The 16,599-nt window shown below is 46.9% G+C and overlaps 1 protein-coding gene across 4 annotated transcripts in view; it reads left to right on the forward strand.

Annotated features, from left to right (window-relative positions):
* Window positions 1-16,599, forward strand: part of IGSF3 (immunoglobulin superfamily member 3) — a 129,981-nt gene that overhangs the window by 93,747 nt on the left and 19,635 nt on the right. For all 4 annotated transcript variants that reach the window (XM_027535813.1, XM_027535823.1, XM_027535828.1 and 1 more), the window contains 3 exons: window positions 2,031-2,441; window positions 6,098-6,505; window positions 12,884-13,369. In XM_027535813.1, coding sequence (XP_027391614.1) covers window positions 2,031-2,441; window positions 6,098-6,505; window positions 12,884-13,369 — 1,305 coding nt within the window. The remainder of the gene's footprint in view (window positions 1-2,030; window positions 2,442-6,097; window positions 6,506-12,883; window positions 13,370-16,599) is intronic.

Consider the following 16,599-nt stretch of genomic DNA (forward strand, 5'->3'; position numbering starts at 1 on the left):
CCACACTTCACAATATTTTGACGTGGAAAGGAGAAAAAAAAAACAGAAATGCTTTGAAACATTTCTGTTCCTTGGATTCTTGTTCTCAGACCATGTGACTAGTTGAAGTTTAGTCATAGGAATACAGTTTAACATATGCAGTTACTATAGCAATGGAGGTTTCCTTAGTAACAGTTGCAAAAATAATCTGGCCCCAATTAATAATACATTTTAAATCTCTTTCTGTTCTACACTGAACAACCCAGTTTTTTTGGCCAAGCACCAGATAATTCAGGTGGTGTCATTTGCTCTGATATAGATATCATTTGCATGCAGTGAATCGGGTTGGAAAGGAATGAAAAGGGAGCTGGTTGTTTCAAGTATTAGAGGGATCGGATCTGAAAAGTCGACTGGCAGGCTAACGTGAATCTAGTTTCCAGAGCTTGGGTGCTTGTTGGTGAAGCCTGCCCTGGATTCCAGTGCCCTGGAGGACTTTGTGCGTTTGAAGAAGGGAGAAGGCAGGAGAGTGGGCTTGTTGCCCAGAAAAGATGAAACCAGAAGGGTGGGGTCGTGGCCCAGGGGATTTCTCCCAGGTTATTTCAACCATGTGTGTTGATGCCTGGAGAAGGTCTGTAGGTATGTGAATTCAGCTTTGTGAAGACTGTCACCTGATTTAGCACCGGAAGACACAGCCTGAGAGTTGCTTTTGTAGTCATGGTATTGTGTATGGTCTCTGCTGTACTTAGCTTGCTGAATCCTTTCAGTCACTCAGAACCTTTGTCTGTGGCTTATCTGGGTGTCCAGGTGATAGTCTGGAGCTTTCAACAGTTTCAGTTGCCTTGGGGCATGGGACTTGGACCTTGATCCTACCTTTCCACTCTCAGCTCTAAGAGAACTAGCCAGCTGGAGCTGACAGAAGAGACCCAGGCATGACCAGTGGACTCAGTCCTATTTCTGGATCAAGAGACTGATCGGCAGGGATGCTGGAGACAGGCCCAGGCCAACCTGCCCTGGCCTTCCCTCTGGGCAGACTCATTGGAGGAAGCCCAGCTTGCTCTCCCTATCAGGGTCTGTGCCTTGTCCTGAGTTTCTTTCTTAGCTGATTTGGTCCTCAACACACAAAGTATAAAGAGAAGGGTGAGGATAAAATGATGCTTTTACTTTTAGCTTCCTAAGGGAAACTCGAAATTGTGATTTTTCCCCCCCACTTTTTCAGTAAGGGGAGGATGGTGAGTAGGGGAAGCAGAGCCAAGTATAATAATGATGAAGTGGGTGAGATCTCCAATTACCTTCGTAAGATATATTTCATTAGACCGTGGCTTCTTGCCACTTTAAAGGAGAGCATGGTAATTAATTAGGTAGGGTAGATCAGGAGAGAGGGGAAGGGGACGCTGGAGTTGGCTCTGTTCTGTCCCATTGTTCATCATTTTCTTCTCCACCTTCTCCTTCCCCCTCCCCCAGGAAGAGCACCCCAGCATCCTCCCACCAACTGCTACCATATTTCTCCAGCTCACTCTCATTCATTCATCCACTCACCCACTCATTCACTCACGTATCCCAGAAAACAGTGAGTGAGTGAGTGCTCTCTGAAGCCCAAATCTCAGGGTGCACTGATGAGACCATCCCCACGCAGGACCATCTTATTCTTCAGAGCACCCCTACCTTTAGCCTCATGAGGGACATGGAGCAGGCATACTCTAAACAATATGAACGGTTGGAAGCTGTTAAACTTCTGCAGCAGGAAAATGCTATGGGCAGGTGTGTGTGTTTGCCGAATCTCCCTGGAGGCTCTGTGATGGGGTTAGCAGCCAGGAGAGACAGTGAGGACCTGAGCTGGGGGCGAGGCAAGGCAGAGGAAGGCAGAGGCTGTTTGGGATGAGATGGGGTCCGTGCTGCTGTCCTTATGCTGAGCCATGCTTTGAGGGAAGCCCATCAGTGTTGGGTCCTCTAGGAACTGTGCTAGACGGGGAACCTAGAGGCAGGACCTGGGACAGGCCACATTTCCAGGAGTATGCGGTGATTCTGCTAAAGCGCCCCCTTTTGCTTTGCAGTGACCAATTTGCAGGTGAGCAAATCAAAGCGGACCCTCACCCTGGTGGAAAACAGGCCCATCCAGCTGAACTGCTCAGTCAAGTCCCAGACCAGCCAGAACTCCCACTTCGCTGTGCTCTGGTATGTTCACAAGCCCTCGGACGCCGACGGCAAGCTCATCCTCAAAACCACCCACAACTCCGCCTTTGAGTATGGCACCTATGCCGAGGAGGAGGGCCTGAGAGCCAGGCTGCAGTTTGAGAGGCACATGTCCGGGGGTCTGTTCAGCCTCACTGTCCAGAGAGCCGAGGTCAGCGACAGCGGCAGCTACTACTGCCATGTGGAAGAGTGGCTGCTGAGCCCCAACTATGCCTGGTACAAGCTGGCAGAGGAGGTTTCAGGGCGCACAGAGGTCACTGTGAAGCGGCCAGGTAAGAGCAGGGGTGCAGCCTGGGCAGTGGGCTGAGGGCAGAGAGACTGCCTGGGGGCGGCAGGCTCTACGGGGCTCATGTTGGATGTGAGTGTGGCAGAGTGTCATCCTAGCGCACTACGGGCCCGCCCGCTTTACCTCCTGGGTCCCGGTACTGATGGCAAACTCAGAGACGTGTTCTTGACTCTGCTATTGTAGACAGCATCTTCAACAGGGAAAAGCCCAAGCGACAGATGGGGGTCACAAGGTGCAGCAAGGCAGGGTCCCTGGTGCTCCCGGATCTCAGGCTGGTGCCAGCTCCATACCCAGGATTCCTGCCTGGAAGGGATTTTCTGGTTTCCTTCATCTGCTTCCCCCTTCTTCTTTTTCACCCAATCCCAGCCCAGGAATGAGCCTTTCCTGTGCGAATTGAATCACCCCTTGACCCCTCTCAGATCCTGTAAGTGTAACCTTTATCCTGTTTATACTCTGCTCCCTGGTAGCCGTGTCTGACCTCTGCTGGCACACTTCCAGGGAGGGAGTGCTGACTGTCTCCGCCCCACTTAGTTCCACTTCTGGGTGGCCCTGGTCCTTAGAAAGTCCCCTTCCCTGTAATTTCCCTCTCAGGTGTTAGGTCTGCCCCAGAACAACCCAAGATTAGTCTGAGTCATACCCTTTCAAATATGTGAAGGGAACCCCTTCTCCTTGTTGAAAAGTTCTAGTTCTTTGTGCTTTTCACGTAATGTGGCCTTAAGCTCCCTCTCCATCCCTCATTCCTGCATGCCCTATAGTTCACTGTTAACCACAATCTGTGGTTCCCGATGGGCTGTGGGATGCTGTGTTGCCACCCTATGCCTTTGTTTATGCTGCTCTCTCCTGGAGTGCACCTCCCCTGTCGCTTCTCCCCGTCTTTACCCCATTCCTAAGACTTCACTCAGCACCTCTTCCAGGAAGCCTTCCCTGGTTTCTCCTATGTCACCAGGGGTTCCATAGGAAATGCATAGTATAATAATTGTTTTCATTTCTTCTCCACTATACTGTAAACACTTAGAGGACAGGTGCTGTGCCTTTGGATCTCCAGCCACTGGCATGACACCCTTAGTAAATATTGGTTGAATAAGGAATGAATGGTTGCTTTCCCTGATACCCTAGGGCCTTTGTGCTTGTTATTCTCTCACCCTAGAACATGTTAACCATAGATGTCCATCTATCGCATTCTTCCTCAGGCATTCCTAGCTCATTTTAACTGAAATGACACCCTAATCACTCACTGGAAAAGACCCTGATGCTGGGAAAGTTTGAGGGCAGGGGGAGAAGGGGACGACAAAGGATGAGATGGTTGGATGGCATCGTTGACACAATGGACATGAGTTTGCTCAAACTCATGTTTGCACATGAAACACGAGACAGTGAAGGACAGGGAATCCTGATGTGCTGCAGTGCACGGGATCGCAGAGTCAGGCCCGACTTACGACTGAACTACAACGATCTCTCCATGTCTCCTTTCTCCAGCCTCTTCAGAGCACGTCACGACCTGAAACAGCTCTTTGTATATAAGTCATTATGAACTGCCTGTTCATATTTATACCTGTGGACATTCGTTTATCATCAGTTATTATGTGTTACTTGTTTACTATTTATATATTCAGAGTCAGTAGGCGGGAAGCCCCATGAGTGAGCACAGGTCCTATTTTCCTCACCATGCTATTCTCACGGCTTGTCTCCCAGGAGACCTCCATAAAAGTTTGTTCTGGAAGCAGATGCAGAAGTCCGTATGTGGCCTGGCCCAGGCTGAATGCCACGGGGCCGGTCCCCTCCTTTCCTCAGGATACTGTATTTGTCAGGCCACCCCGATCCTGGGATTCTCATCTACCTCATGGTCCACTGCTTCTGAGGCATAAAACAGGAAGCTCCAGTCTAAACGATTCCTGTTGGTATTTCCAGTGACCTATGCCCTGCCTTCAGGCCAGTCCCTGGGGCTTTTGAGAACTGAAGCTTGCCATTAGGCCTGCAGATGTTCTCCTGGGTTTCTGTTCTTCGTGTCTGTTTTCAGTTCTGACCATTTTCCCCACTGGGAGGTCATGTTCACCCCTCCCCCCCATGTGTTTCCTCTTAGTCATCATTCCGCCTTTCCCTTTTCTCATTTGTGCTGAAACTGAGAAGTTCTTGGTACAGCCTAAATTTATCAAGGGAATTTCCCTGTTGGGGATTACAGACTCTCAGCAGCAAGCTAACTGGGGCACAAGGGCTGTAAGGATCCTTGTCAAAACACAGCTAGTGAAATCTCTGTTTGTGGGGAATATTAACACTATAAACAGAAAACTCACAGGACATAGATTAAAACAACACATTCCCCTTTTTCAGTTGGATTAAAAAAATTTTTTTTGACGTGGGCCATTGTTAAAGTCTTTATTGAATTTGTTATAGTATTGTTTTTTGTTGTTTGCATTCTTGTTGTTCGGTCATGAGGCATGTGGAATCTTAGCTCCCCAAGCAGGGGTTGAACCCGCACCCCCTGCATTGGGAGGTGAAATCTTTACCACTGGGCCACCAGGGAAGTCCCCAGTTGAGATTTTTAGTTTGTATGTTTTTCTTTTTTTCCCCTCCCCTACTTCTTCCAGTACCCCCTACCCCCCTTAATAAGAAAGCATACACTCATAGAACTTTTGGAAAATACTAAAAAAAGCACAAAGGAGAAAATAATCTTTCAACCCTGAGACAACAAGAGTATGTATATATTTTCAGAGATTGGTTATTTAAAATATAATTTCAAAAAAATATATAAATTTCAGTTGTTTTTTAAAATTTTTTGAACTTTTATTACAAAAGTGGAATAAATGTGCCTTATAAAATATTGTGACAGTGTTGAAGTGGAAAAGTGAAAAGTGAAAGTTCTTCCCCCTCCCTGACTCAGGAGGTGTTCTTTCCAGGGGCTTCTGTGCATTTACAGTTTCATAGCTTTTTAACCCCTCTAGTCCAGAGAGGCTTTTTGGGCCCTTTTGAAATTGCAAGGATGCCATCAAAGCGTACCATGTTTAATGACCTTTTTCTCCGGAGAACAATCTGATTGGCTGAGGTTTCAAACAGCCATCCGTATCAGTCTTTTCTTTACTGATGTTAGATCAGTTCTGCTCCCATCTTGAGAGGAAACCCTTATGGTCCTTTTGTTGTGTTTTTTTGGTAGAGAAAGTAAGAACTGCAATTCTTAGGACCAACTGGTGTACATATTAAATTGGCTTTCCCCTGCTGTTCTTCTGAGGTTGATGGCTCAGCATATTCTAGCCATAATGTGGTCAGTTTTAAAAATTTGCTGTTACTTCCAGCAGGGTTCTCACCATGCCCTTTCCATCTCTGCCCTGCCACCCCCTCCAGTTGTCCACGCTCCTCATGCTCTGCTGTCACTTGGACGTGGAGTCATCTACCGTGCATGCTTGTCCTCTCCTAAGCATCTGAATCTATGAGGTTTATAAATTTGGGGGCAGCTGCTACTGTAACACCAAATTCCTTGAAACTCAGGAACTCAGACCCATGATCAAGAACTCAGAGTGTTCAGGGTGCACGCGTGAGCCTGCTGCTGTCCTCCTGTCTTCGGAAGGCATGCACTCACGTCCACTGGGAAAGGTTGCGTGCAAGTGGCTCGTTTTCTGTTTGGCAACTTCTCTTTCCTCACTTATGCAGATAGCCGCCTGAAGCTCAGCCAAGAGCAGGGCAACCTGTCGGTTCTGGAGACGCGGCAGGTGCAGCTGGAGTGCGTGGTCCTGAACCGCACGAGCGCAGCCTCACAGCTGCTGGTGGAATGGTTTGTGTGGAAGCCCAACCAGCCAGAGCGGGAGACTGTGGCCCGCCTGAGTCGCGATGCCACCTTCCACTACGGAGAGCAGGCAGCCAAGAACAACCTGAAGGGCCGGCTGCACTTGGAGAGCCCTTCCCCGGGCGTGTACCGGCTCTTCATCCAGAACGTGGCCGTGCAGGACAGCGGCACCTACAGCTGCCGTGTGGAGGAGTGGCTGCCCAGCCCCAGTGGCATGTGGTACAAACAGGCTGAGGACACCGCTGGCCAGATGGCTGTTCGCGTCACTCGACCAGGTGAGGGTTAACCTCCCCAGGCCTCCCCTCCCTTTGGTGGTTCCTCTCTGTGATAGTTTATGCGTTGCATAACATTAATTTCAAAATGAACCCATTGTTAATTAAATTAATAGAATTAATTAGTTACTTGCAGTTAAATGTATGAGCATTTACATTTTACACGTGCACTCACAAGTGTCTGAGATCTTTTTTCCCCCTAGTGAGTGAAAAACTGCACATCTGGCTTTGGCCTAAGGTGATTCCATTTCTTAACTAGAATAACATTTGTCACTTATTCCAGAGCCTGGAATATTTTTTAAAATTTATTTTTAATTGGAGGATAGTTGCTTTACATTATTGTGTTGGCTTCTGCCATACAACAGTGTGGATCAGCCATAGGTGTACCTGTGTCCCCTCCCTCTTGAACCTCCCTCTTACCCGTCACCCATCCCTCCCCTCCAGGTGGTCACAGAGCACTGGCTTGAGCTCCTGGTGTTATATAGCAATTTCCCATTAGCTTACCTGTTTTACATATGGTAATGTCTGTTCAATGTTACTCTCTCAATTCATCCCACCCTCTTCTTTCCCCGCTGTGTCCAGAGTCTGTTCTCTAGGTTGCCATCTCCATTTCTGCCCTGCAAATAGGTTCATCAATACCATTTTTCTAGATTCCATAGATATGTGTTAATATATAACACTTGTTTTTCTCTCTCTGACTTACTTCATTTGAGTCAGTTCTGGTGAAGTGGATGAATCTGGAGCCTGTTACACAGAGCAGTGCTCAACTGCTTCAGTCGTGTCCGACTCTTGTGACCCCATGGACCTCTGTCCATGGGATTTTCCAGGCAAGAATACTGGAGTGGATTGCCATTTTCTTTTCCAGGGGATCTTCCCGACCCAGGGATCTAACCCTCATTGTAGGCAATCTTTTGCATTGCAAGTGGATTCTTTACTTACTGAGCCACAGGGAAGCCCATATATAGAGTAGAATATTTTCTTTTCAAAGAATACATTCAGATTCAGACAGGTGGCAAAAATCTTGAAACAGTATAATCATGTGGTTCTGAAAATTCAGTTTGTGGATTTTCAGTGGAAAAGAATTGATTCATATGATTTAAATAGAAAATGAAGTAGCTGTAGCCTTTACACTCTCACTTCCTAATAATTTTATTGGTGCTAATGACTATTCTGTGCAGCCTCATGCTTTTCTTTATTGGTTCTAAAGTACCCAAATGTGCATAATTACTGGGTAGAATTATTGTTCTATATTCAAACACATAATCAAAGCAAAGATGTGCAGGATTCCTGTGTCCTCTGAAACACCATGTCATCACTCATTCCTATCAGACCACAGGTCAGTTAAGGACAGGCCCCTGAAGGACATGGGACAGAAATGCACTGGGACCTGTATCCAGAGGAATGTTTTGTCTTATGTTCTCAGCATCCCAGGGTTCTGTTTGTGGTCACTGGCGCCAAGGGAAGCTTTCATAATGCTTTCACATCTAAGTAGAGCAGCTCTTTTTGTTGGTGGAATCCTGGAGCCTCACGGTTATGCCCGCCCCACACATCATGGCACACACTTCAGCGAGCAGATACAGCCTTTGTTATAGAAGAGGACATTATCTCTGTCCTCCTGTCTTGCCTAAGCTGGAGAGGGAATTGCCTCTGTTTTGAGACGTATTTCCCATGAGCTTTCTTCCCCTTTCCCCCTTGCCTTGTGCGCTGCATGTCTTTCCCCAAAGACAAATGGTAGATGCAGCAGCTGAACACTGTCTCCCTCCTCCTCCCACCCATTTTGTAGATACCCACATGAGGCTCCAGGCAGCATGGGAGGAGGCAGCCAGCTGCATCCCTCCCAGCCACAGGGGGGCAGTTCATGTTCAGTCCTCACCAGGGCCCCGAGTGTGGGTTTTACTCTGGAGAGAACTGAAGCCTAAAGAGAAGTGTCACGCTGCCAGCGTGTCGAGCAGACCGAGTGGTTGCCCAGGTTTCCTTCCTGCCACGCTGTGTGCTCATAGTGTGGCCCCTAAGTCTGCAGCCTTGAGTCCGCCTCCTGTTTAGCCAGTTGAGTAGCCCAGATCAACCAGCTGCCTGCCTGCCTGCCTCCCTTCCTTCTCCGATTATATAAGGTGATCATACTAATAACAGCATTTGGAAAATAGAAAAATACAGTTTTGAAATAAAAAATTATCTGTAGGGACTTTCTTGGCAGTCCCGTGGTTAAGTCTCCGAGCTTCTACTGCAGGGGGTGCTGGTTCGATACTTGGTGGGAGAACTGAGATCCTGCCGCATGGTGTGGCCAAAAAAAAAAGTCTGTAATCTCACTGTCTGTATATCTTCATGGACTTCCCTGGTGGGTCAGTGGTAAGGAACCTGCCTGCCAAGGCAGAAGATGCAGGTTCAGTCCCTGGGTTGGGAAGATCCTCTAGAGAAAGAAATGGCAACCCACTCCAATAATTCTTGCCTGGAGAATTCCATGGACAGGGGACCCTGGCGGGCTACAGACCATGAGGTCACAGAGAGTCAGACACAGCTTACAAGTAAACAACATATCTTCATATTCCCTCTGTGTGTGTCTCTCTCTGAAAATGAAGTCAGCATCTTACTGTTTCATGTGATTTCCCCCCCGGCCCCAGCATTCTTTTGTGAGCCTTTCCCCCTGTCATTGAAAGCATTTCATGACCACCATTTTTACTACTTGCCTAAGATTCTTTATGTAGATGTACCTCAGAGCTTTTTTTTCTGATATAAGTTGAACATATAGAAGATTGGAAATAAAAGAGCTCTAAGAGTTGAGTTAAGAATCGCCTTGCATTGCTTATGAAATATGGAAGCTGAAGGAACTCAGTTCAGATCAGTTGCTCAGTTGTGTCCGACTATTTGCGACCCCATGAATCGCAGCATGCCAGGCCTCCCTGTCCATCACCAACTCCCGGAGTTCACCCAGACTCATGTCCATCGAGTCAGTGATGCCATCCAGCCATCTCATCCTCTGTCATCCCCTCCTCCTGCCCCCAATCCCTCCCAGCACCAGAGTCTTTTCCAATGAGTCAACTCTACGCATGAGGTGGCCAAAGTATTGGAGTTTCAGCTTTAGCATCAGTCCTTCCAAAGAATACCCAGGACTGATCTCCTTTAGAATGGACTGGCTGGATCTCCTTGCAGTCCAAGGGACTCTCAGGAGTCTTCTCCAGCACCACAGTTCAAAAGCATCAATTCTTTGGCACTCGGCTTTCTTCACAGTCCAACTCTCACATCCATACATGCCCACTGGAAAAGCCATAGCCTTGACTAGACGGACTTTTGTTGGCAAAGTAATGTCTCTGCTTTTCAATATGCTATCTAGGTTGGTCATAACTCTCCTTCCAAGGAGTAAGCGTGTTTTAATATCATGGCTGCAATCACCATCTGCAGTGATTTTGGAGCCCCTCAAAATAAAGTCTGACACTGTTTCCACTGTTTCCCCATCTATTTCCCATGAAGTGATGGGACCCGATGCCATGATCTTATTTTTCTGAGTGTGGAGCTTTAAGCCAACTTTTTCACTCTCCTTTTTCACTTTCATCAAGAGGCTTTTTAGTTCCTCTTCACTTTCTGCCATAATGGTGGTGTCATCTGCATATCTGAGGTTATTGATATTTCTCCCAGCAATCTTGATTCCGGCTTGTGCTTCTTCAGGGTGGGACTATTGCTGAATAGGTTAGTAGTTGTGTTTGGTTCACCAGAGGAGAGGGGAAACCACATTCCTCCCCCAGAGCAGGGACCACAGATCAGAGTCACTGGTCTAGGTCACAGCTTGGAAGTATCAGCATGACCTCTGGGAGGGGCAGGGACAAACTATTTTCTTGTAGCTTAAACATGGGAAAGTAAGGAAAAGAGTGTTAAAGGCTGATCAGGGAGATGGTTTCGCCTCTTCTACAAGGGGACAGATGCAGAAAACCAAGTTGGTAAAGAGGCATGTTAAGGGGACTGGGCTTGTGGGAAGGTGAAAATTAATTTTATTCAAAAAACTTGTGTTGAGTGATTAACATAAACAAGGCATTTGAGTGTTAGTCCCCTCCAGGCTTCTCTGTCCATGGATTCTCCAGGCAAAATACTAGAGTGATCAAACCTGGGTCTCCTGCATTGCATGTAGATTCTTTACCTTCTGAGCTACCAGGGAAGCCCCTTGAAGGGGCTCCGAAAAATTGTGAGCCTTAGACTAGAAGACAGAAAGGGAGACTAGATGGAAGAGGCCCTTCTGGGGAACTGAATGTTCACAGCCCCTTACCACCTTGCCATGATGGGTCCAATGCCTCACTTGGGCCAGCACAGCCTTTCTCTGTTGGCACATCAGCTGTGTTCCCTGGAGGGATAAGCTGATGGGTGAGACAGTTTGAGTTGCCTGCAAACCTATTTCCTGTCCTGCCACTTTCTGCCCTCTGGCCCCTGCAGCGTTTCCTGCCACCACCATCACCCTCTCCCCACCGTGCCCCACCACGCATCCCTGGTGATAGCTGGGTTGATGCACCATGTGCATCACCTATAGCTGGTTCCTAAGCTTTGTGTCCAGTGGCGCACGCGAGATTCCGTATGTGCAGAGAGGAATGTGGAGGGGCTTAGCAGAGCCCCAAGGGAGTGGCGGTAACTAGCTTTGTGTTCACCTGCAAGCCAATTCAGCCAATTCATTGAAAGCCCAGGGCAGCACTTGGGAAAGGCTCCTATTTGGTCGTCATCCAAGTAGAATCTGATTCAGTCTATTTTTGTTGATGCTACGTTGGCATTTTGCATGAGCATTTCATAAACAGAGCCAAAGGGAGGAGGTAGGGAATGAATTACACGTTTAGAACCTACTCTGCTGCTGCTGCTGCTGAGTCACTTCAGTTGTGTCCAACTCTGTACGACCCCACAGACGGCAGCCCACCAGGCTCCTCTGTCCCTGGGATTCTCCAGGCAAGAACACTGGAGTGGGTTGCCATTTCCTTCTCCAATGCATGAAAGTGAAAAGTGAAAGTGAAGTCGCTCAGTCGTGTCCAACTCTTAGTGACCCCATGGACTGCAGCCTACCAGGCTCCTCCGCCCATGGGATTTTCCAGGCAAGAGTACTGGAGTGGGGTTCCATTGCCTTCTCCAGAACCTACTCTAGAGAGCCCAAACCTGCAAAAGAAGCAGATAGAGCCGTCTGGTGGCATCTGTGGGATACGACTTAACTTGTTCAGTTATCTCTTAGTGGTTGGACTGCATCTCCTACGTCCATTGAGAGGACACTGTCCATGTTATCCTCCTGGGGATTCCATACTCGGGGTAAGGAGCCCTTTCAGGTTTATTATCTGTTGCTTGGCTTCATTCCTTGGAGATTGTTTATCTCCTTGGGTTTCCTGTGTTGTAGCCAACAACCAACATGCACACAGTTTAAATTCAAAAGCTGCTAAGGGGGTGAATTCATTTCCAAGGGCCATCATAACAGATTAGCACAAACTTCGTAGCTTCAAACAACAGAAATCTGTTCTCTCATAGTTGTGGAGGCTGGAAGGGTGAAATCAAAGTGTTATCAGGGCTCTGCTCCCCTGAAGTTCCTAGGGAAGAGTCCTTCCTTGTCTCTTTCAGCTTCTCATGGCCCCATGTTCCCTGGCTTGTGGCTACATCATTCCACTCTGTCTCTGCCTTTCTATGTCCTTCTCCATGTGTCTCTGTGTGCCCTCTTCTCTCCTGATATGTAGGCCTGCCCCAAATCAGTTATGAGCACATCTTAACTAAAGTATGTCTGCAAAGATTCTATTTCCAATTAAGGAAATTCAGAGAGTCTAGGTGGACATGACTTTGGGCAGAAATCTATTCAACCACTACAAGGGATCACAGTGAAAAATCTGCCCCTCTCCCTCTGGATTCCTATAAGCATCCATGTTACCAGCTCCTTGTGAATTCTTCCACAGATATTCCAATCAAATGGAATAAAATGTATTTTCTATTTTCTTCCGTGGGGCTTCCCAGGTGGTGCTAGTGGTAAAGAAACCTACCTGCCAGTGCAGGAGATTCAAGAGAATGCGGGTATGATCCCTAGGTCAAGAAGATCCCCTGGAGTAGGAATCGGCAACTCACTGCAGTATTCGTGCTTGGGAAATCCCATGGACAGAGGAGCCTGGCAGGCTACAGTCCGTGGGGTCACAAAGAGTCAGACATAACTGAGCATCTGAGCACACACACACATTTTCTTCTGCAGAGTGATGTGTGGAGTACACAGCGTGCCGTTCTCTAACAGTTTTTCTTGAATTTCCTTCCTCCTCTCTGTACACGATGCCCCCTCATTCCTTTCAATAGAGGCATGGAACTCTCTTGTATGTTACTGTATTCCTAAAACATATTTAATGGTGGACATTTAGTTGTTTTGAGCAGAAACTAAAACAGCCTCGTCTCCCCCAGATGCTGCCCTGCAGGTGGACACAGTGGTCCCGAATGCCACAGTGTTCGAGAAGGCAGCTTTCCAGCTGGACTGTAGCATCGTGTCTCGCTCCAGCCAGGACTCCCGCTTCGCCGTGGCCTGGTACTCCCTGAGGACTAAAGCTGGAGGAAAGAGGGGTAGCCCTGGCCCAGAAGATGGGGAGGAGGAGGAGGAGGAGGAAGTGGAGGTGGATGAAGAGGAGGACGAGGACCCCACAGAGCGGACAGCCCTGCTGAGCGTGGGTGCAGATGCTGTCTTTGGCCCAGAGGGTAGCCCCTGGGAGGGCAGGCTCCGCTTTCAGATGCTCTCCCCGCTTCTCTACCGGCTTACCGTGCTGCAGGCCAGCCCCCAGGACACGGGTAACTACTCCTGCCGTGTGGAGGAGTGGCTGCCCAGCCCTCAAAAGGAATGGTACCGGCTGACCGAGGAGGAGTCGGCCCCCATCGGCATCCGCGTTCTGGACACAAGTAAGTTTTTTAAGTTTTCAGGGGAGGGTGTCACTGTTGATTCTAGCTGTCTGGAAGAAAAATCAGAGCTTGATGGGGGATTGCTAAGCTGTTTTCTTGGCTGTTATGGGCATTTAGGATTTGACACACCAGTTTAAGTAACTGACTCTTGATTGCCCTTGTGGAAAAAAAAAAATGGCGATAGGAATTAAAGTGATCATATACCCTCTCATCTTTATAATAAAGTTGATGCTCCACCAGATTAAATTTTAGTTAGATTTCATTATACATGTATATATTTGATGAGGGTGAAAGAGGAGAATGAAAAAGTTGGCATAAAACTCAACATTAAAAAACTAAGATCATGGTATCTGGCCCCATCACTTCATGGTAAATAGATGGGGAAAAGGGGGAAACAGTGACAGATTTTATCTTCTTGGGCTCCAAAATCACTGCAGACAGTGACTGCAGCCACAAAATTAAAAGATGCTTGCTCCTTGGAAGAAAAGCTGACAACCTAGACAGTGTGTTAAAAAGCAGAGACATCACTTTACTGACGAAAGTCCATATAGTCAAAACTACGGTTTTTCCAGTAGTCACGTATGGATGAGAGAGTTGGACTGTAAAGAAGGCTGAGCACCGAAGAATTGATGCTTTTGAACTGTGGTGCTGGAGAAGACTCAAATTGAGAGCCCCTTTGGCAGCAAGGAGATCAAACCAGTCAGTCCTAAAGGAAGTCAACCCTGAATATTCATTGGAAGGACTGATGCTGAAGCTGAAGCTCCAATACTTTGGCCACCTGATGCGAAGAACTGACTCATTGGAAAAGACCCTGATGTTGGGAAAGACTGAAGACAGGAGGAGAAGGGAGCAGCAGAGGATGAAATGGTTAGATAGCATCACTGACTCAATAGACATGAGTTTGCACAAACTCCAGAAGATAGTGAAGGACAGGGAAGCCTGTCTGCTCCAGTTCATGGAGTTGCAAAGAGTCAGACATGACTTAGCAGCTGAACAACAACAACCATGTACAGGTATATTGTTAGATGTTACCTTGTGACTCATTAGAATATCCAACTTAGTCTCTCTTTAGCAAATCAGCAACATAAGGGGAAGAATCCCAAAGAAAGGCAACGCCAAAGAATGCTCAAACTACCGCACAGTTGCATTCATCTCACACGCTAGTAAAGTAATGCTCAAAATTCTCCAAGCCAGGCTTCAGCAATGCGTGAACCATGAACTTCCAGATGTTCAAGCTGGTTTTAGAAAAGGCAGAGGAACCTGAGATCAAATTGCCAACATCCGCTGGATCATTGAAAAAGCAAGAGAGTTTCAGAAAAACATCTATTTCTGCTTTATTGACTATGCCAAAGCCTTTGACTATATGGATCACAATAAACTGTGGAAAATTCTGAAGGAGATGGGACTACCAGACCACCTGACCTGCCTCTTGAGAAACCTGTATGCAGGTCAGGAAGCAACAGTTAGAACTGGACATGGAACAACAGACTGGTTCCAAATAGGAAAAGGAGTACATCAAGGCTGTATATTGTCACCCTGCTTATTTAACTTCTATGCAAACTACATCATGAGAAACGCTGGGCTGGAGGAAGCACAAGCTGGAATCAAGATTGCTGGGAGAAATATCAATAACCTCAGATATGCAGATGACACCACCCTTATGGCAGAAAGTGAAGAGGAACTAAAAGGCCTCTTGATTAAAGTGAAAGAGGAGAGTGAAGAGTTGACTTAAAGCTCAACATTCAGAAAACTAAGATCATGGCATCCAGTCCCATCACTTCATGGTGTCAGGGAATGTTTAACAGGAGGATTCCTACATGCTGTTTCTCATAAATCCTCGGTTTCCTATCGGTTTTCTGTTGTCAGAAACTAGTGGAACAGCAAGCTGCTCCCAGGACTGAGGTCATTATGTGAGACAGGCTTGAATCTCCTTCAGTAAACATTCTCTTTACGGCAAAACTGCTTAGTCTCGATCCCCTTTCTTGAGATATGGATTGTCTCCTGACCTTGTGACCATTATTAATCCCTTGCTCCCTTGGTAACAGTTGCTATATGTTCGGTTTTCTGACCTTTATCATTGTTGAAAGAAGTTTCTTGTACAACAGCCTATATATACTCACAGAAAGATCATTAAAGCACCTTTGCTCCATCAGAGCTTGGGTCCCCGTGTCTTTCTTTCTTGCTTGCTTGCTTCCTCTCTCTCTCTCCCTCCCTCCGGCTCTCTCTCTTTCACTTTCTTATCATGGACTCCAGACCACCAGGTTCCAGTCCATTAAAGGACCCCAACAAGTGGCACCCAGAACGCGGACACTGGTATACGTGGCATTTTGGACGGAGTGACTCCAGGCTTATTGAGGTCAGGGCCTATTGAGGTTGGTAAGTACTAAGACACGGGTCAAACGGCTGGAAAGCCCCATTATTTCTCTACTTTACTTCACCATTTGTTTAAAGCAGGGATTTTTGGTTTCGCGTCAATGAATAGAGGCTTGCTTTCAAACAATGGTTAAATGTAATCCTTGGTTCCCTGATAAATGCAGTTTTGATTTAGAAATTTGGCACCAGGTCAAAGAAAATGTTGAACGAGCCACCAGGCAGGGAAAAAATATTCCGATTGATTTCTGGCCCCTATGGGCTCTCATGAAAGCTGTAATTCTGCCATTTCAAGGTAATTCTAGCCCTCACGATATTTGACAACAGACTGAATACTTATTGCATGAATATCAAGTAGGTGATAAAACTTTACAAAAGGCCCAATTAGAACAACATAAAATATTTCAAAATTTTCTTACTAGCCCTGCCCCGGCTGCTCCAAATGCTCCTCCTTTGCCAACAGGCGCAACTCCAGAAGTCTCTCCTTTGTTAGAACCTAATGAAAGTTATGCTAATTTTTTAGCTAGATTAGAAACTGCTATTTCCCATACTGTAATCAGAGAAGAAACCAAGAAACAGCTAGAGAAATTACTTGCTTATGAGAATGCAAATCAGGAATGTTTAAGAGCTATTGCTCCAATTCGTGAAACTGGGACTATTATTGATTATTTGAAGGCTTGTCACAATTTAGGATCAGAAACTTAAAAGATGCAAATGCTAGCTAAGACAATGGCTGCTATCTTTAAAAAGGGAAATGATGGATGCTTTACATGTGGAGATAAAAACCATTTAAAAGGGGACTGCCTTAAGAAGGCTAATAAAAAACCTCCAAGAATTTGCCCTCGCTGCTGTAGAGGAAT

Source organism: Bos indicus x Bos taurus, chromosome 3 (genome assembly GCF_003369695.1).
Source record: "Bos indicus x Bos taurus breed Angus x Brahman F1 hybrid chromosome 3, Bos_hybrid_MaternalHap_v2.0, whole genome shotgun sequence".
NCBI lineage: Eukaryota > Metazoa > Chordata > Mammalia > Artiodactyla > Bovidae > Bos > Bos indicus x Bos taurus.